The 19,907-nt window shown below is 39.1% G+C and overlaps 2 protein-coding genes across 5 annotated transcripts in view; one reads left to right on the top strand and one right to left on the bottom strand.

The window, feature by feature from the left end:
• The first annotated feature begins 3,233 nt into the window (after nt 1-3,233).
• Nucleotides 3,234-13,799, top strand: LOC110953671 (digestive cysteine proteinase 2-like). Its single transcript, XM_022197791.2, has 11 exons — nt 3,234-3,411; nt 4,165-4,224; nt 4,320-4,412; nt 5,900-6,072; nt 6,556-6,814; nt 6,909-7,104; nt 7,271-7,464; nt 7,547-7,638; nt 10,645-10,806; nt 12,433-12,622; nt 12,708-13,799. Exons 1-11 carry the CDS (start codon nt 3,366-3,368, stop codon nt 12,890-12,892), a joined length of 1,650 nt encoding a protein of 549 aa, XP_022053483.1. The 5' UTR covers nt 3,234-3,365; the 3' UTR covers nt 12,893-13,799.
• Nucleotides 13,196-19,907, bottom strand: part of si:dkey-166k12.1 (solute carrier family 22 member 13) — a 21,789-nt gene continuing 15,077 nt past the window's right edge. The window contains exons 6-11 of one of the 4 annotated variants that reach the window (XM_051955603.1): nt 17,395-17,501; nt 17,092-17,303; nt 16,863-16,971; nt 16,737-16,780; nt 16,568-16,652; nt 13,196-16,373 (exon numbers count right to left, since the gene is read on the bottom strand). In XM_051955603.1, coding sequence (XP_051811563.1) covers nt 16,271-16,373; nt 16,568-16,652; nt 16,737-16,780; nt 16,863-16,971; nt 17,092-17,303; nt 17,395-17,501 — 660 coding nt within the window. In that variant the 3' untranslated portion in view covers nt 13,196-16,270. Of the gene's footprint in view, nt 16,377-16,567; nt 16,781-16,862; nt 16,972-17,091; nt 17,304-17,394; nt 17,502-19,907 lie in introns of all 4 variants that reach the window. The other 3 variants (XM_022197790.2, XM_022197789.2, XM_022197788.2) reach the window with 3 other exon arrangements.

The raw sequence follows: 19,907 nt of genomic DNA, 5'->3' as shown, positions 1-19,907 counted from the left end.
AGTTTTGTGGTCAAACCTCTTAAATGACCCTATCCCCCTGTTAGCCCGTTTAACTTGGACGAGTGTTTGGCTTCTTGAGGAGAACTCTTGTGTAATAGCAGGACAGCTGTCTTGTATTGCCGACTTTGTGCACTGAAAAGTACATTACAAATAACAACTTTTCCCAACAAGACCTTGCACGCTGTGAAACTATATAATAATCAGTTCAGCTAAATCTAGATTTACGTCATCATGATGCTTTCCTTGTAGCATCATAATTACATTATCATTAGCAGTCTTAGAAATGTTCTACAAAGTGGCTACTAGATAATGTTGTTCTGTGGTTTTCCTGCTGACTATTCCTCTTTCATTCAGCTGTTATTTTGCTGTGAACACACACTGACTGACTGTTTTATGTCCTCAGCTGTTGGACTGTTATCTCATGACTTCAGTTAGTGCCCTGAAACTGCCTCGTGACAAAGTTGAGTGCAGAACAGCCAATTTCACTTTGTAACTGTGTCTTCCAGTCCTGTCTTTCTTCTGCCTGTCTGCACATGCTCATGAGAGCAAGCTATTTTCAATTATGTGGTATCCTGTGATTTCAATATCTGTGCCAGATTAGCTCTGGATTCAAGTCCTGTAGTAGTCAACAGTATTGTAACCACGGCAGATACTGACATCTAGTGCACAGTTTAGGTTTTGTTTTTATTCGTCAGTTCCATTGGAGAGTAGGATATCCAAATGTCAGTATTTAGTTACATGCAGTAGAACAATATTATTCCATCAACTGTATGAGCAAGTGTAGCCTAAACTCTGTACATGAGTCCACTGTTGGTCATATCAAGTAAAAATATTCCCAAATCCATTGTTTTAATCTAATTTATTCATAAAAGGCTTGATCCTCATCTAGACACGTCCTCTGCATCATATTAGCTCGGCTTTAGCTCAGGCCCTCTAACACACAACCTGAAATAGTCCAGACATATTAAGTAGGTAGGAAAGGGGTGAAGAAAAATGTAATTATCAAGCCAATTACACAGAGTTGCTACAACTTTATTTTTTTTAAAAGCAAACAAAAAAACAATTAAATTTAAAGTTTATGTAAATTAATAAATCTTTTTTTTTTTTTTTTTTTTTGCAGCTATGTGTTTAATTAAGTGGTGGAACCTTTAATTACCTGTAAGAGTTTGGTACAGAACAGGTGAAGAAACATATACAAGAATCTGATCACATCTAATGGATGTATTCAACAACAACCTTTCATGGTAAATAAGAGATGTTAAAAACTCCAGAGACCCATTAGTAAACGCACATTCACCTCTTCCCCAACAAAATACCAGCTCAACGTACTTCAGCACCTGATGGCAACTGCTGCTACAGTAACTGTTGTCAGAGAAATAATTCTTTCTGCTTTGACAGCTTTATCCTCACACAGGTAAAGCAATCCCTATAAAATATTTATCTCATGTGACACTGGGCCCATCATTTACTTCATTACTTGTGATGTATCATATGTTGGAACGGCATGCTGACCACTAAACATTCATGCTGCTGAACAGAGAAGCACTGTTGGATTTAAATGTTTAAATCTCCTTTTCCTCATTAAGATGTATTGGAATAGAGAAATTATCACTCCAACAATCTAGATGTTTTACTCTTCAGAATGAAACACTATTAGATCTAAAATATGAAACCCCATATTGACTGAGTTTCACTGTGTTTTTATTTATTTTTTTAATATTTTATCCTTATTTACTGGATATTATATTTGGTTTAAATATATTTACTGTGTTAATTAAAAGCTGATGTTTAACTATTATTTATATTTGCTAACAATGTTTTAAGCTTTTGGTTGACACTTAATGAAAAGGTTTTATGTCAAACATAAAGCTGTATGTGTTATAAGACATGATTCTTGTCACTTTGTAATTTGGCTAATAGTTACCCTTTTGATTAGCTGAGGGTATCTTTTTGTTTTTTTTCTTGACTCAGTGGTGGAACATGGTGATCTAATCTAATGTATGTGTTAAATAACATACTTTGACGTCCTACTATGATTTAATCTGAATAACAGACAAATGCATACTGAGTCAGAGTGAGCTACTCTTTAATCCTGCTGTGACATATCCAGAGTTACTTTTTCTTTTAAATGCCTTTTTTTTACCTCTGCCAAGGAGGTCATGTGACACCCAGCATTTGTGTGTCCGTCTGTCTGTCTGTCTGTCTGTCTGTTAGCAAGATAACTCAAAAACGCCTGGGCAGATTCACATGAAATTTTGAGGGGATGTAGACTATGGTAAGAGGAAGAGCTGATTTAATTTTGGTGGCAATCCGGAAAGGATCCTGGATTCTGGATCACTTTGAATTTTTTAGTATGTTTTAGTATGTGGTCCAAAATATGACAAAAACATCATAGGTTAGTATGTCGTCCAACAAATTGGAGCAAAGTGTCCAGATAGCTCAACTGGTTAAGAAGGTGATTCATAAACAGAACTGTGTCAGAGATGCAGGTTTGATTCCAGCTCATGATCCTTTACTGCATGGGTTTCCTGTTTTCCTCTCTATCCTTGGCGGAGATCTGCACTCTCTGAGTGCTTTTCTAGTTTTAAAGCTGTGAGCAGAACCAATAAGATTCCATTCTCTTGCATTGTTTTGGAGATTCATCAGAAAACTCAAATGGACATCAAAACATAAAAATTAACTGCTGACTCAGGGGACATTGGAGTTAAATATTACCTTCAAGATGCTACAGTTTTGGCCAAGTAAAAGGAATTACACTTTGATAATGTTTTAGTCACAACTCTGTAGATTGTAGAAATTGAATTTAATACTGTGGCACAACATAACTGTTTGGTAATAAGCACACAGGAATTTTACTTTTTGAATTAATTTTTTTTAAAATCTGATTTAAATTGAACAGTCAAGCAATGACTTCCAGGTAAACAGCTCCTGTTTTTGTTGAGTCATGCCAACAGCTTTCCATCCCTGCTCTGCAATGTCATGTATGTGACTCTAAAATAAAACTAAAAATAAATGTACGTTACTACTTTCAAAATTAGCCATAAACATAATTCGTCTACTCAATACGAATGAATGTTTTTGGTGCAGGGCCTCCTTTTCCTGAACTCTATAAGCATAGGTTATTCTGATCATATGACACAAATCACATGACTAATTTCACCTAAAACCCGCCTCTGGCTTCTGATTGGACTATATTCCTGATTGCCGCAATGTGATTGGTCGAGAGAGAGCGTCAGTAACTTCCTTGTGGTGTTTTCTGTGTTAATCAGTGTTTTGGGTGTTCTGCACGGTCATGTGTTTTTAACTTGTTTGTTTTTAGTCTGGCTGCTTTTCTGTCCTATATTTCATAGCCCACAGTAGAAACCATGCGGCTTTCTTACATTGTGGTGGTTGTTTTGTTTGCTGCTATTGGTAAGTAACGACATTTCATTTTCCTACATCATATTTCAAGCTAGCTAACGTTACATGCTACAAATACAGCTAACATGTAGTGATATTGTTAGAAAAGCTACGTTAACGTTCAGGTTGTTAAATAATACTGTCCTTTACAAGTGACTGTAGAGCTGAGGGGAACACACACGATATATTTTCCTATGCTGACGTATGGGAGCCCACGCCAGAAAGCAGTCAAAAAATGTCAATTTAAAGTTAATGTGATCATCGAGAAGCCATGCACGTTTCAAAATATGTCTTCTAAATGTCAATGAGACTGCGTAGTCTACCTTTTAATTCGGCAAACATTAACTATACTTTACACCATCTTGCAGGCCAAAACTTAAACCTTTGTTAAACTCTTTCCGCCAGTGTGACAACTAACCTGCCTGGTCTTTAAAACACAGTGTCGTTGGTTAGGTGAAACATTGATATACTGCCCAGTGGCCAGTAAAACTACCTCACTAAAGGGGTTTCAGTCTCTGCTATATGTCTGTGACAGAGAGATTGCAACAATTGCTATATTCCCACATTCTCTAGCAGACTGTATCCTATGTAAATAATGCAGGAGAGGAAATGTCCAGGGACAGATATCAGCGTTTCTGGCAGTCTGGTCATATGCATTGTCTAAGAACTGGGCTGAAATTTACCTCATTGTCCTTTAAGACATCCATACTGCTAAAAATGCAGTTTCCCTTAACAATCTTTCCACTTATGTGTGCTTATTTTCAGGTGCAGAGGGAAAAGCAGTCCCTTCCCTTCCTGATTTTGGAAACGCCTACCATGTCAAAGGTAAGCAGTAAAAGCACCATAAAAATATATGTATTAAGGTTTTCTGTGCTTGGACTTTGGCCTAACTACAGCAACGTTACACATTTTCATTGCAGGAGTGATCTCTTTACCCTACGCTGAAATTAAAGAACCATTTGAAGCCTGGTTAGACCGAACGGCAAAGTCCAGTCGAATAGACTACTACCATGGTAAGAAACCCGCTGACCCACGACTGTTTCTCTTAAACCTGACTCTGTATTTTCCCTGCTTGGCTGGATTTGAAACGGAAAGCCTGTTGTGTCAGAAAAGAGTCCAGACTGTATCATCACAGCATTATACAGGAAGCAAAACCGCCATAATAAGCTGTTTTGGTGAACTTGATCTGGTGACTCGTCCTACATACTCATAACTTTGAGTCTTTGTTATGCAGGCTTTTTTCTCTTTTATACTGTTTACATAGCATTTTTATGTACTTGAAATTCTGGTACATGTTAAACAATCTGTCTAAAGTTAACTCAGGTTTTCCATTATTACACAGTCATAATGATCACAAATGGATCAGGTAAATTACAACTGTCTTGGTGCAACGGCAGAAACATTTTTATATAGGGAAAGCAGAAAGCTTAGGGAGTCATAGGATGGTACAGGTACTTAATACATGAATCCAAATCTGTGGGGACCCTAAGATTTGTTGAGTGTAAGGGCAACACGGTGTGGAAACCAATCTACTACAGGATGTAATTTAGAAGAAAAATTAGAAAATAATCTCTAAGAGTGGCACTGAGTGAGAACAGATTATGCAAATCTGCGCTTTAGTTCTTCAACAAGTTTGAAAGATTAACTCTAATCTGGGAGTCTTATTGCTGATTCTGACAGTAATAGGTGTTTCAACTTTACTGAGCAGTTAGTGTGCTTGTTGAGCCCAGGTAAGGGGACGAATGCATGTTTAGGGTTTAGATTTGTCTTGGAGTGGTCCTGCATTTGTGACATATTTGTTGGTTTAGACATGTTTGCTATAGTTTTTACTCAAGAGGGAGGAAGAACTCTTTACAAACCTGGTATTGTGTGCCCCAAATACTGAACAGAACCAAGGGATGCATACTAATGATGACTGAGACACATCCTTTGTAGTTGTTTTCCTAATCATCTTGGGTTCAATGCGACTGTAAGCTAATCAAATGTGTGGACTCCTTGATCTTGTCACTCCATTGTTGTTGTCAGCTGTCTGCCAGACTTTTCGATCTTATCACTTTTCATTGTAGACCGTCTGCATGCAAACCAAACTCCACCCATTGATCGCTATTTTATCAACATGCTGCCCCCTCTGTCCCTTTTAGTTATCTGTGTTGTCTCCTCCTAGTGTTATGGGTCACCTCACCATTACAAAACCACTCTGTGTGTCTAAGGTCACCATGTACCAGAATACCACTAAACACACCACTGCAGGAAACTTTGGAACAGGATTTTGAGGGATTTCTTCCAAAGGATTAGTTTTAGAATAAATCAGTGGGTGACCTACCTGTTCAATTTATGTGTGTGGCAAGGGTGACAAGTTAGAGTTTTATTGTTAGGTTTTAACAAAATGATACAATAAAATCACTTTATTAACAAAAAATTAAAAAAAAAAAAAACAACCAAAGGTCTTACTAAGAATAAAGGAGTCAGTTTTAACATCCCTCATTGTGATTATCAACAGGCCAGGTTTCGACTTACCAGCTGGGATCAGAGCTGCAGTTTGGCGTTGCCTATAAAATCACCCCTGAGACCACAGAAGAGGAGAAAAATGTGATGAAGTGCTTCCAGGTCAATGGAACAAAGGATGAAGCTGTCACACCGCAGGCATCGCTGCCCGATGTGCGAGGCTTCCAGGTGTGTGTGTGTGAACTTACAAACTACAGGTTATTGCTGACCTTGATTTTTATACCGTGCAGGAAAAAAAACCTGATGAAGAATAAACTACTTTCCCAGTTGTGAATAGACGGACTGTAAATGTAATTCTTTGCAGCTCCTTCAGCTACTACATTTGTGGTACTATATTCCCACCATTACACACTCTACTATGACACTCTGATATGCAAACTTTGTGGTGAACCGATGCAAGCAGACCAGCAGGTCCTCCAGGGAGATTTAAGTTCATTGTGCTTCTGTGACTCCACAGTTTCACAAGCTTGAAACACTACAAATACTCAATGATGCTGAGGACTTGTTAAACCGCAGCACTGTTTATGGAGCATCTGTCACGTTCACCTTCAGATTTATCATTCCTTAGTTACACATTTAACTTAAACTTGCTGCTATTGAAAGCATTAGATATGTTTTTCTCATTGTGTTCTCACATGTTCCCCCCCTTAGTTCCTGAGAATGGAGTACTTTGGAGGTTCTCTGTGTGAAGTTTGGCAGAATGTGACCACTGTGGGTTACAAGAAGAACACATATACACTGTGGGTGAGCCATTCAGAGCAAGGTGCAAACGGCAAAGGGACAGCCACTCCCCTCCATTATGAGATGATGGGATACAACACGCTGCTGGGCTCCCATTATGACAAATACTTGGTGGACTACAAGGAGTTCGGCACTCATGTGGACCCTAAAATCTTCTCTCTGCCTGAAGGTTTGTTAATCAGCTGTAGCTTCATACCTCCCAGACCTTTTAGAATAATCGGATGTGAACAAAAGACACTCGTGCTCTGTCATCCTTTCTGTAGGTATGAGTTGTGGGAATTTTCCTGGCCCAGGAGTGGAGCACCACATGTTGGCCAATCCAATGAAAGACCTCATCCACACCTCAGCATCAGGGCACTCGCAGGGCATGTTCAAGCATTTCAAGGAGAAGTTCCAGCGTCAGTACGGTGATGAACGGGAGCATGAGAAGAGGGAGCATGCTTTTGTTCAGAATCTCCGGTGAGAGGCACATTTAAAACTGAAATGTGACGTTGCAGTATGATATTACCAGATTTTTTTCATAATAAACACTGAATGCTTTCAGTATAGCATGGATGTAGATCAGTGTTTTTTGTTTTTTTTTAATTGAAATATCTCTGATGACGTGGTTACTGGTTTTTTGCAGGTACATCCATTCTAAGAACAGAGCTGGACTGTCCTTCTCCCTGGCACTGAACTCCCTGTCAGATCGCAGCATGTCAGAGCTGGCAACCATGAGGGGAAGGAAACAAAGAAAGACACCAAATGGAGGGCTCCCGTTCCCCTCCAAAAGTTATGAGGGGATCGGAATACCAGAGTCACTTGACTGGAGGCTTTATGGTCCGTAGTAATCTGACATGCTTACCTGAGATGCATCCATCTGACAGAACATCCAGTTTTTACCAGTACTCTGCCCTTCCAGGTGCTGTGACCCCAGTGAAGGACCAGGCCATCTGCGGCTCCTGCTGGAGCTTTGCCACCACTGGAGCAGTAGAGGGCGCTCTCTTCTTGAAGGTAAGGAAGATAAAAGCATCTTATAAAACAGTCTCTGGCTCCATTCCAGTGATTTTTAAATGATGAGGTGATTTTCTTATGCCAATTGAAGCCGCAGATGTTCAGCATGGTGCTTCATCTGGTCATGGTTTAGTTTGTTTGCAATGCAATTATTATTACTGTAAATGAATCTGTGGCAATATGATAAGGTTGGACTTTAATAGACTAGTGGATTATTTAGGAAGAAATATACAGCAAATTAAATTTGAAAATGACATAATTTGTCAAAGGTTAAAAAAGAATTGGTAAATTTTGTGCATATGAGGAGATGTATATTCTTGACACCAACACCGAAAACATGCAAAACGGAAAACAAATTAGACCAATTCAATGTGAAGAATTAAACATATCCATTGTGAAGTGTATATATATGGAAGTATAATTATTGGAGATATTCGTGAAATGGTGAAAGGATATTAAAAATCCTCTATGTAGCAGCATTTTTTCTGTTATGCCTGTGAAAAATGCAAGAGTCTGTATTCATTCAGTTGGCTGAAATAGTTTACAGGTAGTATTTTGATTCCATTAAGCTTAGGAAAAGCATTCCTGTGAATGAAAAGAGTTTCTCCCCTTCAGGGCAGGTTCCCTACATGATTCACCGTGCCACTTTCACACGTGTTAGGTAGACTTGACAGTGCATGTGAATGTGTAAGACAGAATGAATGTCTTCTTTGGCCTGCCTCAATCCTCCAGAAGACTCAGCTCAAAGGCATTCCTTCTCCGTTGTTGCCTAGCAACATGATCCAAACATAGTACTGGTTTATTATGGGATTTGATGGCACCCCATTGAAGTGACCAAATTCTTTGACTCTCTCTCTCACATGCACACCACTTTTGATTATGTCTCGTGTCCGATAACTGTGTAATTCATAGACTGAGATGCAGTGGGGAAGTACTGAGATCTTTCCTTTAATAGAAGGATCATCCTATCATCCTATCCTATCAAACAGATTCCATGATCATGAGAATACATTTACTTTTTACTCATGAAATACTTGGTGACTGCTTAAGCAGACATGATAAGCTGCGTGACCCAAACCAAAATGTTCAAGGTAGAACCTGATCACTGCATTATGTGATTAGAATGGCATTAGAATAATGTAACAAGGACCAAACACTTTGATCTGTTGAGATAGTTAGATTTTTCCCGTGTACTATTTTCATGCCTTCACATATAGTGATCTCTTTTGCTTATGTAAGCAAGATTTCTGCAGTAAATTTCTTCCATTGGTAATTACGCAAACTGTTTCATAAGATCAAAATAAATTGATAATTACGCAAACTGTTTCATAAGATCAAAATGAATTCTTCTGATTCTCCGTGTGCCACTATGAATGCTTAAATAATTGTACTTTTCCACAGGATCAGTAAAGTCTTGTCTTATTTTAATCTTTAATGATATGTCAGGATTTATTTATTGATCTTATTTTGTGCTGTCAATCAGAATCTGCAAAATGACTGATCACTTTATTTTTTTTTTAATAAATGTGGTAACGTAAAAGGTGTTTTAGAATGTGTGCCCCTGGACTGTAGTGGCCAAGAAGTATAAAGTAGCAAAGCGTGAATGGTTACATTGTAGAAGGACATAGTTGATCCACTACAGGAGAAAAATTACCAAAACTCCTGGGAGGGTGGATGGTCATTAAAGCAATTATGTTCTGTTTTCGTGTTTATATTACAATATGTGACAGTTTTATTAGATTTCTTCAGTTCCTAAAGTGATGTGTCAATCATCAAACTAATGAGACCACAGCGGTTGAGCAGAGCCTTTTTGTATGGGTGAGTACTCCTAATTGTTTTGCATTGACCATAGAAAGAGTTTGATTTGGCCAAGAGAAAGTAATGTTGTGAGGCCCCAGCAGTTTGTCTTTGTACCTTTGCCAGTGCGCAGCGCAGCAGCAGGAAGTGACCTGCATGACGCAGCAACCTCGTCCTCTGAGGCAGGTTCATAAACAGAGCCACTCCCCAGGGGACACTTGTAAATTTATTTCTACTTGATCTCACAGCGTCTGACTCGCAACCTGTAGATAACAGCTGGTGTAAAAATGTTGTAAAAATGCAGTTATGAACTTCAGTGTGTTTTCATCTCCAGCCTTGGCCACATTTCTTGTCTGTCTTTTGTTGTACTCTTTGGCTCTTATTTGTACCCTTTAACCTGACTGTCTCCCTCCTAAACCCTCAGGATCCACTTCTTTATCATCTGATCAAGTGTTTTCAAACGAAATAACTTTTTATATGGTACTGTTCAAAGCCGCATTTTTTCAGATGTAATGTTCATAAGACTCAGAATGAAAGCAGCAAGTCATGCACAGTTTCTAAAATGGAAACAAATTAGAAATTCTGATTAGAAAATAAATAAAACTAATAGGGATTATAAAGAGCAACTTAAAGAAATACCAGTCTACACTGGTTTTTTAAGTGGTGCAGACTCATCTGACATGATGGCAAGCAGAAAAGCTTTTACGAATAGTTGGTCTGAAGGTCTGCGTAATCTTAGTGCAGACTAATTGGTTATAAGTTTAGAGATGCAAAAGAGTGCCAGTCCATGGAGAGCTTTGAATTGATCAGGAGGATGTTGAGCTGCATCTGAAAGGCACAGGAAGCCAGTGTGAGTGGGTTTGTTTGGTGTTTATCTAAGGCCGGGCTGCTACATTCTGAACCATTTGAAGCTGAGCAGTAAAATAAAGTCCAATGAAATGTTTCAATAATTCAGATGGAAGAAGATTAAACAGACAAGTTGCTCTAAAATGTTCTTAGGCAACACTGTTACAAAATATAGGAGTGAACCAGTTACTTAATTATGCCTCAGGCATAGTTTCTGTCATGAGAGGTTTCTGCAGTGTTTTAACGATAAAAAGGGGGTGGAATTGTTGCCATTATGTTTACAGCTGATTCATTCACAGCAAGTCAAGGCAGGTTGTTAATTTGCAAGCCAAGTGACATAACATTCGTCCTTTTATCTTTCAGACGGGTTCCCTGCAGGTCCTGTCTCAGCAGATGCTGGTGGACTGTTCCTGGGGTTTTGGTAACAACGGCTGTGATGGAGGAGAGGAGTGGAGAGCGTATGAGTGGATTATGAAACATGGAGGCATCGCCACAACAGAAACCTACGGAGCCTATATGGGAATGGTGAGATGATTTCATGACAGTGAACCCAAAGACCATGACAATTCTGAAATAGCGCTGAAACACATCGTTCTCCTTTTTCTTAAAGGAAGAATAGAAATGTTTTATTATGCCTGAGAAACTGAAACGTCTTTGAATGTTTTGGAACAAAATTGAAAATTGATTTGAAATTTCAACTCAGACAGCAAGGCTCATTAGAACATGTTCAACTCCCCATCCCACAGATACAACTGCATCCATATTCATGTCCTTCCTTCTCAGTTCACTCATGAATTGCTCATTACAGTAAGGCGGAGTGCATGTCTCATGAAAATGACCATTCACGCTGCCAATTACTTCTCTGTTGGTGAGACAAAGAAATGTAAATTTCCATTCAAATGTAATCATGGTTTTGCATACAGCTCTGCATCCATCTCCACACCCATTACTTTTGTTTCAATTACTCCTGAACTCATCACTGCATTTATAAGGAACACGTACAAGAAAGGGTGGAAGCTTTGTAATTACACTTGTTACATATTTGTATTTTGTACGCGTAGAAGTAATGATTATGTTCCCAGTGTTTCACAACAGGATAAACTGCAAAACTTGTGCTTTCTGATGATACTAGTTTCTCTGTGTGATAAAGCGCTACAAAGTAATCCAGTTTCAGTGAATGCCTGCTTTGTTTCCAACATAGGGCTGACATTACATCCCACTCTCTATAGAAAATAAACCAAAAACAATGTATCCACTTTTTATTGCATTTATGACAAGTGTGTGTGTGTGTGTGTAAGTAGGCAAATATTTCCATTAGACACCAAACATATTTTTTTCATATTCTTAAGTCATGCAGTATCCCACCATTGTGGTTCTGATATTGCCAAATTCCAGACAATCTTCCATTTACAAGTATGAAAAAATAAGACTACTGCTATCATTTTATGAAGAGAGACGCATAAAAATGTCTTTTTAATAATAGACTTTTTTCCCTTCACATGAAGGCTAAAATAAAAATTGTATTGTCATATCAAAGGACTAGACTGATTTGAGCAAAAGAAACTACAGACACCGTTTATGATAATGAGATGGCTGCTTAAAAGTAAAGGAAATTACCCTTAAAATAGCCCAGTGCTCAAAGGGTTAAACGAGTCCTGGATTTACAAGTTTCTATGAAATGTGACTCCAACAGTCTGCTCCTCATTATGGTTAGGAAAAAGACATTTAGGCACGTTAAGACACTTTCCCACCAGTACAGTGCAGCTTTGTAATTTTAGTATTGTGACACTGAAACCATTTTCCCTTCAGGTTCACAGTCAGCCTAACATACAGGCAGCAAGCCTTTTACAGATTTTTAAATGCTGTAGTTGATACCCAGTTATCAGATACTTCAGTTGCCTGAATATTGCTTTCTTAGAAGTATAAAGAATGGATTTGCTTTCTGTGTATCAGAGGTTTGCGTCTGTTTGGTCCAGTTTTAAAGCTCTGTCTGGCGCTTGTGTTCAGTCACTGTTTTGTCTTTTGTGTCGAAACTACAGGACTATAGTTACAACTGTGACTGGTTGAGGTTTTTTTTCCTACATGTCCTCAGTATGTACATAAACTTGGCCACCGTCTCTGAACTCTTACCTGTTTTCCCTTTCTGAACAGAATGGATTTTGCCACGTGAACTCATCCGAGCTCACCGCACGTATCGAGAGCTACACCAATGTCACATCAGGTGATGCAGAGGCCCTTAAGCTAGCTCTCTTCAAAAACGGGCCGGTGGCTGTCAGCATTGACGCTTCGCATCGCTCATTTGTTTTCTACAGCCATGGCGTCTACTATGAACCTGCTTGTGGTAGGTTCCCACCTCAGTGGCACTCATTCTTTTTACAGCAGTATTTCTCTGTCTACAGCTGAACACGTTTCACTCTGCTTTTTAGGTAATACCCCAGATGATTTGGACCATGCTGTGCTTGCAGTGGGATACGGTAGCTTGAGTGGGGAGCCATACTGGCTGGTAAAGAACTCTTGGTCCACCTACTGGGGCAATGACGGCTACATCCTCATGTCTATGAAGGATAACAACTGTGGTGTCACCACTGATGCTACATACGTGACGCTGTAATAGATGGTGTTCGTGTCCCCTCTGTATATTGCTGGATGTTAATGCTGGTTAGTTCCTGGTAATGCCACTTTTTCATTTTTTATTGCCACAATCTTGAGCAACTGCTCTGAAAGAATTCGCCATTTAGGGATTTTTAAAATGATTTAAACTGAGTGCCTGAGACCGAGTGACACTTAATGTTTTATTAATCACAATACAGTGATTGCATCAGACTGAACCGCCTGATAATGATGTTTTACATGTTGCTGTTGAACAGTGTTTGACTGAACTGTGAAGCTGCACAGCTCACATACACAACAAATCCACTTTTTAAAAACAATTTTATTGCTGGAGACCTGTAAACACGCTGACTTGATTTTATTTAGACAAAGCACATTTTATGAAACATTTCCATTTGTTTTTTTATTTTTTAAGAATTAGGTTTTTTTCACATGCACTGAACAAAGAATCATTGCAATAAAATCTGAAATGTTTTCCGTTGCGGGCTTCAGTGACATCTGTGATTCATCTGATATAACCACATGCTGCAGCCAGCAGAAAGGCATGCTTCCTGAAATCCATGCACTGGAATAAGAGGTTACTGGTTAAACCTTCACATTTCCTTTTAATGCATTCAGAGCATATTTGCCCCAAATTTCTTTGCTAATGGAATAATAGCCTTTGTAAAAAATCCAAATTCTTGTGCCTGAGAAACAGTACAACTTTCTTGTAGCTTATTACATGACCTGTGCTTCTGGTCCATGCCTGTACTTTCCACAGTGCAGCACTAATTCATATACACAAGACCGGCCCTTAAACACTTGTAAAATGTACTACATTTTTCCAGAGTCAAGTCACCATAGCCACAGGCAATTTGAGCATGCTTCTGTATAACAAAAGAAGAATAAACTCCTAAAAACGGCTGAAATCAAGTTTCTCTTTACATGCTGATCACAGTCACATCCCATATTTCCATCCAAAACTAAACAAACTAACAAAAGGCGGCATTAGGCATAATAAAGTTAGCTAGTACATGCAATCTCACTCGAATAGTTTCTTGGCTTGAGAACATACAATAAAAGATGAGGCATTGATTTGCAGTTCAGCATTAAGATACAACAAACATATCCCAGAGACAGTTCAGACACTTTCATACAAAAATAATTCATAAGTTTTTTTTTTTTTTGAAATGCACAAAATGTAATAAATCTTTAAGTCCCGAAACATCCCCAAAAATAGCTGCTCGACAGGACTGTGAGTACTGCATTACAGAGACAGTGGCAATCTGTTCAGCTTTTTATCCAGCTTTATTCTTAAAATCAGTACAGATTAAGAAAGTTTGGACCCAAGATATATAAATATACACCAACAAGCCAAAACATTAAAACCGATGATAATTAACTTGGAGTATCTTGTCACAGTGGCATATGTCAAGGACTGGGATATACTTGGTAGCACATGAAGAGTCAGTTCTTGAAGTTGAAAAGCAGGCAGTGTGAGGATTTGAGTGACTTGCACAAGAGCTAAATTATAAGTGCACTCAACAAAAATATAAACGGAACACTTTTGTTTTTGCTCCCATTTTTTATGAGATGAACTCAAAGATCTAAAAACTTTTTCCACATACACAATAATCACCATTTCTCTGAAATATTGTTCACAAATCTGTCTAAATCTGTGATAGTGAGCACTTCTCCTTTGCTGAGATAATCCATCCCACCTCACAGGTGTGCCATATCAAGATGCTGATTAGACACCATGATTAGTGCACAGGTGTGCCTTAGACTGCCCACAATAAAAGACCACTCTGAAAGCTGCAGTTTTATCACAGCACAATGCAACAGATGTGGCAAGATTTGAGGGAGCGTGCAATTGGCATGCTGACAGCAGGAATGTCAACCAGAGCTGTTGCTCGTGTATTGAATGTTCGTTTCTCTACCATAAGCCATCTCCAAAGACGTTTCAGAGAATTTGTTGTGTGATAAAACTGCGCCTTTCAGAGTGGCCTTTTATTGTGGGCAGTCTGAGGCACACCTGTGCACTAATCATGGTGTCTAATCAGCATCTTGATATGGCACACCTGTGAGGTGGGATGGATTATCTCAGCAAAGGAGAAGTGCTCACTATCACAGATTTAGACAGATTTGTGAACAATATTTGAGAGAAATGATGATTATTGTGTATGAGGAAAAAGTTTTTAGATCTTTGAGTTAATCTCATAAAAAATGGGAGCAAAAACAAAAGTGTTGCGTTTATATTTTTGTTGAGTTTAGATGACAGAGCATCTCCAAAGAGCAGGTTTTGTGGGGTGTTCCTGGTATGCAGTGATTTATTACCTTTTAATTTGTGCCATCTTTGTGCTCACCTGGTTGAACGGGTTACCATGGTTCAATTCCAACCCAAGGAATGCATTTACTGCATATCGCTCCCTCTCCCTCCTCCCAACAATTCCTGTCTCATGGGCCCCCAAGGTTCATAGATGTATGGGGGGAGCAAAGCCTGGCTTATGTTGTCTGATCCCACAGAAGACCTACTATGGCATGGGGCAGTGTAACCACAAATCTGTTGGAGTGCCCATGTTGACCCCTATCCACTGCTGAAAGCCTGTGGATGACTGGATGTGTGTTTTGGTGAAGATATTGAAAGAAGGCGAGCTGGCAGAGGCAGTGTGATGATCTAGGCAATGATCTGCTGGGAAAGCTTTGGTCCTGCATTGTGGATGTTTCTTTGTCCCTTACATAAAAGCTGTTGCAGACTATGTACACCTCTTCATGTCAACAGTATTCCCTGATGGAGATGCTCTGTTTATGCAAGATAATGCTCCCTGCAACACACCGTTCAGTAAGGGTTTGATCAAACAAGCGGTTCAAGGTTTTGACTTGGCCTCCAAATTCCTCAGACCTTAATTCTGATCTAGCATCTATAGGATGTGCTGGACAAGCAAGTCAGATCATGGCAACCTTACATTATAGCATCAGGACTTGAAAGATTTGCTGCTAACATCTTAGTGGGTGATACCACAGGACACCTTCTAGGGTCTGAGTCCATTCCTTGTTGGGTCACAGCTGTTTTGGCAGCAAAAGGTGGACATATACTACATTAAACAGGTGATTTTAATGTTGTGGCCGATGGCGTATAGAAATATACAATCTGTGTGTCTGCAAAGCCCTAATGGGAACTACTTAATCAACGTCCCCACGTATATAAAATATATCAAACCACTTCTCAAAATTTGAAACAACTGCATAAACATTTCAGGGAAGATCATGTTTGGCTTTTATGCATAGAGTTTACAACCAGATCCTGACATGTGATTGCATAGAAGATGTTGTATTGAGTATCAGAGTTGCGGCAGTAAAATATTTGAATAGTGGAACAAGTGCAACCTTTAACACACTGTTAGGTCTGACTAGCTGGATGTTGTAGCTCCTGCTTCTCCGTGCTGCTTGCTGGCTGGTTAACATCTTCATGCATGTCAGGGTTATCCTTGGATGGAGGTGACCTGCTGGAGACAAAACACCAAGTGACAGCTATTTTAACACTGTATAAATAGATGATGAAACAAAGAGCCTGAGAGAGACTCAGATTATGCCTAAACTGAGTGCGAATAGAGGCCAAGAAATCCTTTTCGGCTTGATTGTTTTCCTACTTCAGCTTTTGTATTTTCTGCTAAAGACGGAGACCATATCTTAGTACCTGATGTCCCACTTCTCTATGTCCTCCACTGTGTCGGGAAGAGGGATGTTGGCAGTTTCGGGCAGTGCCAGGGCCAAGAGGGCTCCTACAAGTGAGCAAGTGCCGAAGATGATGAGGGGTGCAGCAGGGTAATGGTTGAACAGCATGTTGGCAATGGGTGCTAACATACCGCCCATCCTTGCAAACATGCTGGATGCGCCGATTCCTGTTTGCCTGTCGGTACACCGAGGAAACAAAGTTGCAGAAAAGTGTATTTGAAAAGAAAGAATAATAAATTAAAACTCACAAGTCTTACCTGAGCACAGTGGGGAATATCTCAGCAGTGTATACGTAAACGACAGCAAAGGATGCGGATATTCCAAACTTCCCCACCATGGCAAGACCTGTCAGGACATTGGGATGATCTAAAGACAGGACATAAATTATCCAAGTGGTGCAATACATGGGAGTGTCAGGTCTTTGAAGATGAAAAGCTGACATGAGTTGACATTTCTCTCAGAACAAATACGCAGTGATCGTTGTACCTGCAGGGACAGCGAGCATGAGGAAACAGCCGATCCCTCCAACAGTTAAGAAGCCACTCTGGGAGAATCGACGGCTCCAAGGAAGGAAGACGAGGACCAGAGAACGAGCCGGGATCTCAACCAAACCGAACACAAACTGAGTCAGGTAGAGGTTCGTCCCCAACCTGGACACACCCAGTGCGAAGCCATAATACACCAGGACATTCACAAACCTGGGGTAACAAACAGAAGGGAGAAAGGTTGCAGTAAAACGGATGGAGAATTTGATTAGTCTCAAATGTCAACATGACAGCAATGACTCACCAGATGTAGAACAAGATAAACGATCTCTTTCTCATTTGAGGCGTCCGTACAAGATCCACTGCCGAGTGATTTTGCTTCCTTCCAACTAAAATCTGACACTTCTCAACCTGATGCAAATATGGATACACAAGTAAATCAGAAACCTCGTGGAAGTTCATATCTTTCAAACTGTAAGCAGATCTCATTAAAGACCAACACAGAAAATGAACTGACTAGATATTTGGTGTATTGTCAAAGACTATCTTTTATTCCATAAATCATCATTGTTGTTCTAAAGCAGTTTGCAAAAAAAAGAGTCACACAGTTCCTTTATTACATACAACTTGACTATTGCATGTCTTTAACTCTCATGTTTTCCTGTGAGTCAAATTGACCCGTTTTAGTTTGAAAATGTGGGAAAAAATATTTTATTATTATATATATATTTTCACAGTGAAGATTTTGATGTCCAGATTTTCAACATTTTTGGGAAGTCTTTGAACATTTTTTGGTGGGAAAAAAGAAATGTTGATAATATTTCTTAAGAACCTTCACAAAAAACAAACACAAAACAAATTTCGCTGGACTTTGGTTGATTTTTTTGTGAATGTTGTTCAAGAAAATAGAAGTTTTACTGATATGTAATCACTTTAGATATTTTTAGGAATTTTTTGGGAAGATGTTTACTCATTTTTTGAAAATATTTACAAGAATTGTCTTGCTAAATTTGGGGGATTTTTTTTTTAAACAAAAATTTTAAGAAATAATTCTTCCTGAAGGTTTTGCAAGTTTTCAGAAATTTTAGGAATTTTTTTAGCTGAATTTTTGGATTTTTTTTTTTCAGACAAGGAAACAATATCTTTTGGTGCCCGTAAATGAGGACAGCAGGAGGGTTAATGTTGTTCACTATTCTGCCACAAACATCAGTGCATATTAATCGGCAAGAAAATTATCCCAAATAACTACTACTAGTTACTCCTGGTTGAGGTGTATTCGGTAAAAACTACATTCACTTTGAAGCTACATTTGCGTGTCAGAAGTAGTCTGAATAAGAATACTGGACAGGACACTTATTCTAAACTAAGCTATGCTCAGGCCTCTGAGTGTAATGTCATATCATGTAGATATAAAAGTGGCACACATTTTCTCAGTTTACATGCGTGGGTTTTCTTTTCCGGCGTCCTCCCACCGTCCAAAAACATGCTGAGGTTAATTGGTGATTCTAAATTGTCTGTAGGTGTGAATGTGAGTCTGATTGTTTGTCTCTATATGTAGCCCTGTGATAAACTGGTGACCTGTCCAGGATGTCCCCTACCTTCACCTTAAGTCAGCTGGGATAGACTACACCCCCCTGAGACCCTGATAAGGATTAAGCGGTGTATAGATGATGGATGGATTTTCTCAGCTACCTTCTCTATCTTCAGTATGAAAACAGGTATGAAGCAGAGTATCACAGACACAGAGGCTTAGCTGGAAAGTGAGAGGTAGACTAAAATATTCTTGGTGATGGACGGCATGTTGCTGCAGAGGTTAGAACTGTTACTTCACAGCAGAAAGGTTCTGGGTTTGGTAACCGGATGTGTGTAGCTCATGTCATTTCTCCATTTTGAGCCTCCTCACCGCCTCCATCTTCCTGCCTGGGGCCTGAAATACATCTTGGCACATCACCCTCCAAAGATGTCTCAGTTCCTTTTTTTTTAACTGTATTTCAGACATTAAATCCTGGATGGCAGATAACTTTCTTCAACTCAACCAGGACAAAACTCAGGTTCTAATTATTGGTACAGGGGAGCAGAAAGAGAAACTGACCAGGAAACTGCAAGCCTTTTCTTTTAGCCCATGCCACAAATTCAAAATTCTTGGTGTAATATTTGACACAGAACTGAATTTTGAGGCTCTTATAAAAAAAAACATCACAAGAAAGGCATTTTAACATTTTAAAAAACATTGCCAGAGTGCACCAGTGTCTCTCTCAGGCCACTGCAGAGACACTCATTCATGCTTTTATTACCTGCAGGACTGATTACTGCAATGCTCTTCTTTCTGGTCTCCCGAAGAAGAATATTTTCCAACTACAATTACTCCAACACTCAGCTGCTCGAATGCTGACAAAGACCAGAAAGAGAGCTCACACTACACTGATTTTTAAAACCTCTGCACTGGCTCCCTGTTCCTTTTAGAATTGATTTTAAAATTATTTTACTGGTTTATAAAGCTCTTAATGGTGTTGCTCCTCAGTATTTACACACGTGGACAAAATTGTTGGTACCCCTCAGTTAAAGAAGGAAAAATCCACAATTCTCACTGAAATCACTTGAAACTCACAAAAGTAACAATTAATAAAAATTTATTGAAAATTAAATAATCAAAATCAGCCATCACTTTTGAATTGTTGATTAACATAATTATTTTAAAAAACAAACTAATGAAATAGGGCTGGACAAAAATGATGGTACCCATAACTTAATATTTTGTTGCACAACCTTTTGAGGCAATCACTGCAATTAAACGATTTCTGTATTTGTCAATGAGCG

The sequence above is a fragment of the Acanthochromis polyacanthus genome, chromosome 11, assembly GCF_021347895.1.
Source record: "Acanthochromis polyacanthus isolate Apoly-LR-REF ecotype Palm Island chromosome 11, KAUST_Apoly_ChrSc, whole genome shotgun sequence".
Classification (NCBI taxonomy): Eukaryota; Metazoa; Chordata; class Actinopteri; family Pomacentridae; genus Acanthochromis; species Acanthochromis polyacanthus.
The sequence above is the reverse complement of the archived record's forward strand: the minus strand, read 5'-3'. Positions and strand labels throughout refer to the sequence as shown.

Coding starts and splice junctions, on each gene's coding strand:
- LOC110953671 (XM_022197791.2), top strand. CDS start 3,366: ATGCGGCTTTCTTACATTGTGGTGGTTGTTTTGTTTGCTGCTATTG. Junction 4,225..4,319: donor AAACGCCTACCATGTCAAAG/GTAAGCAGTAAA, acceptor TTTTCATTGCAG/GAGTGATCTCTTTACCCTAC. Junction 10,807..12,432: donor ACGGAGCCTATATGGGAATG/GTGAGATGATTT, acceptor CTTTCTGAACAG/AATGGATTTTGCCACGTGAA.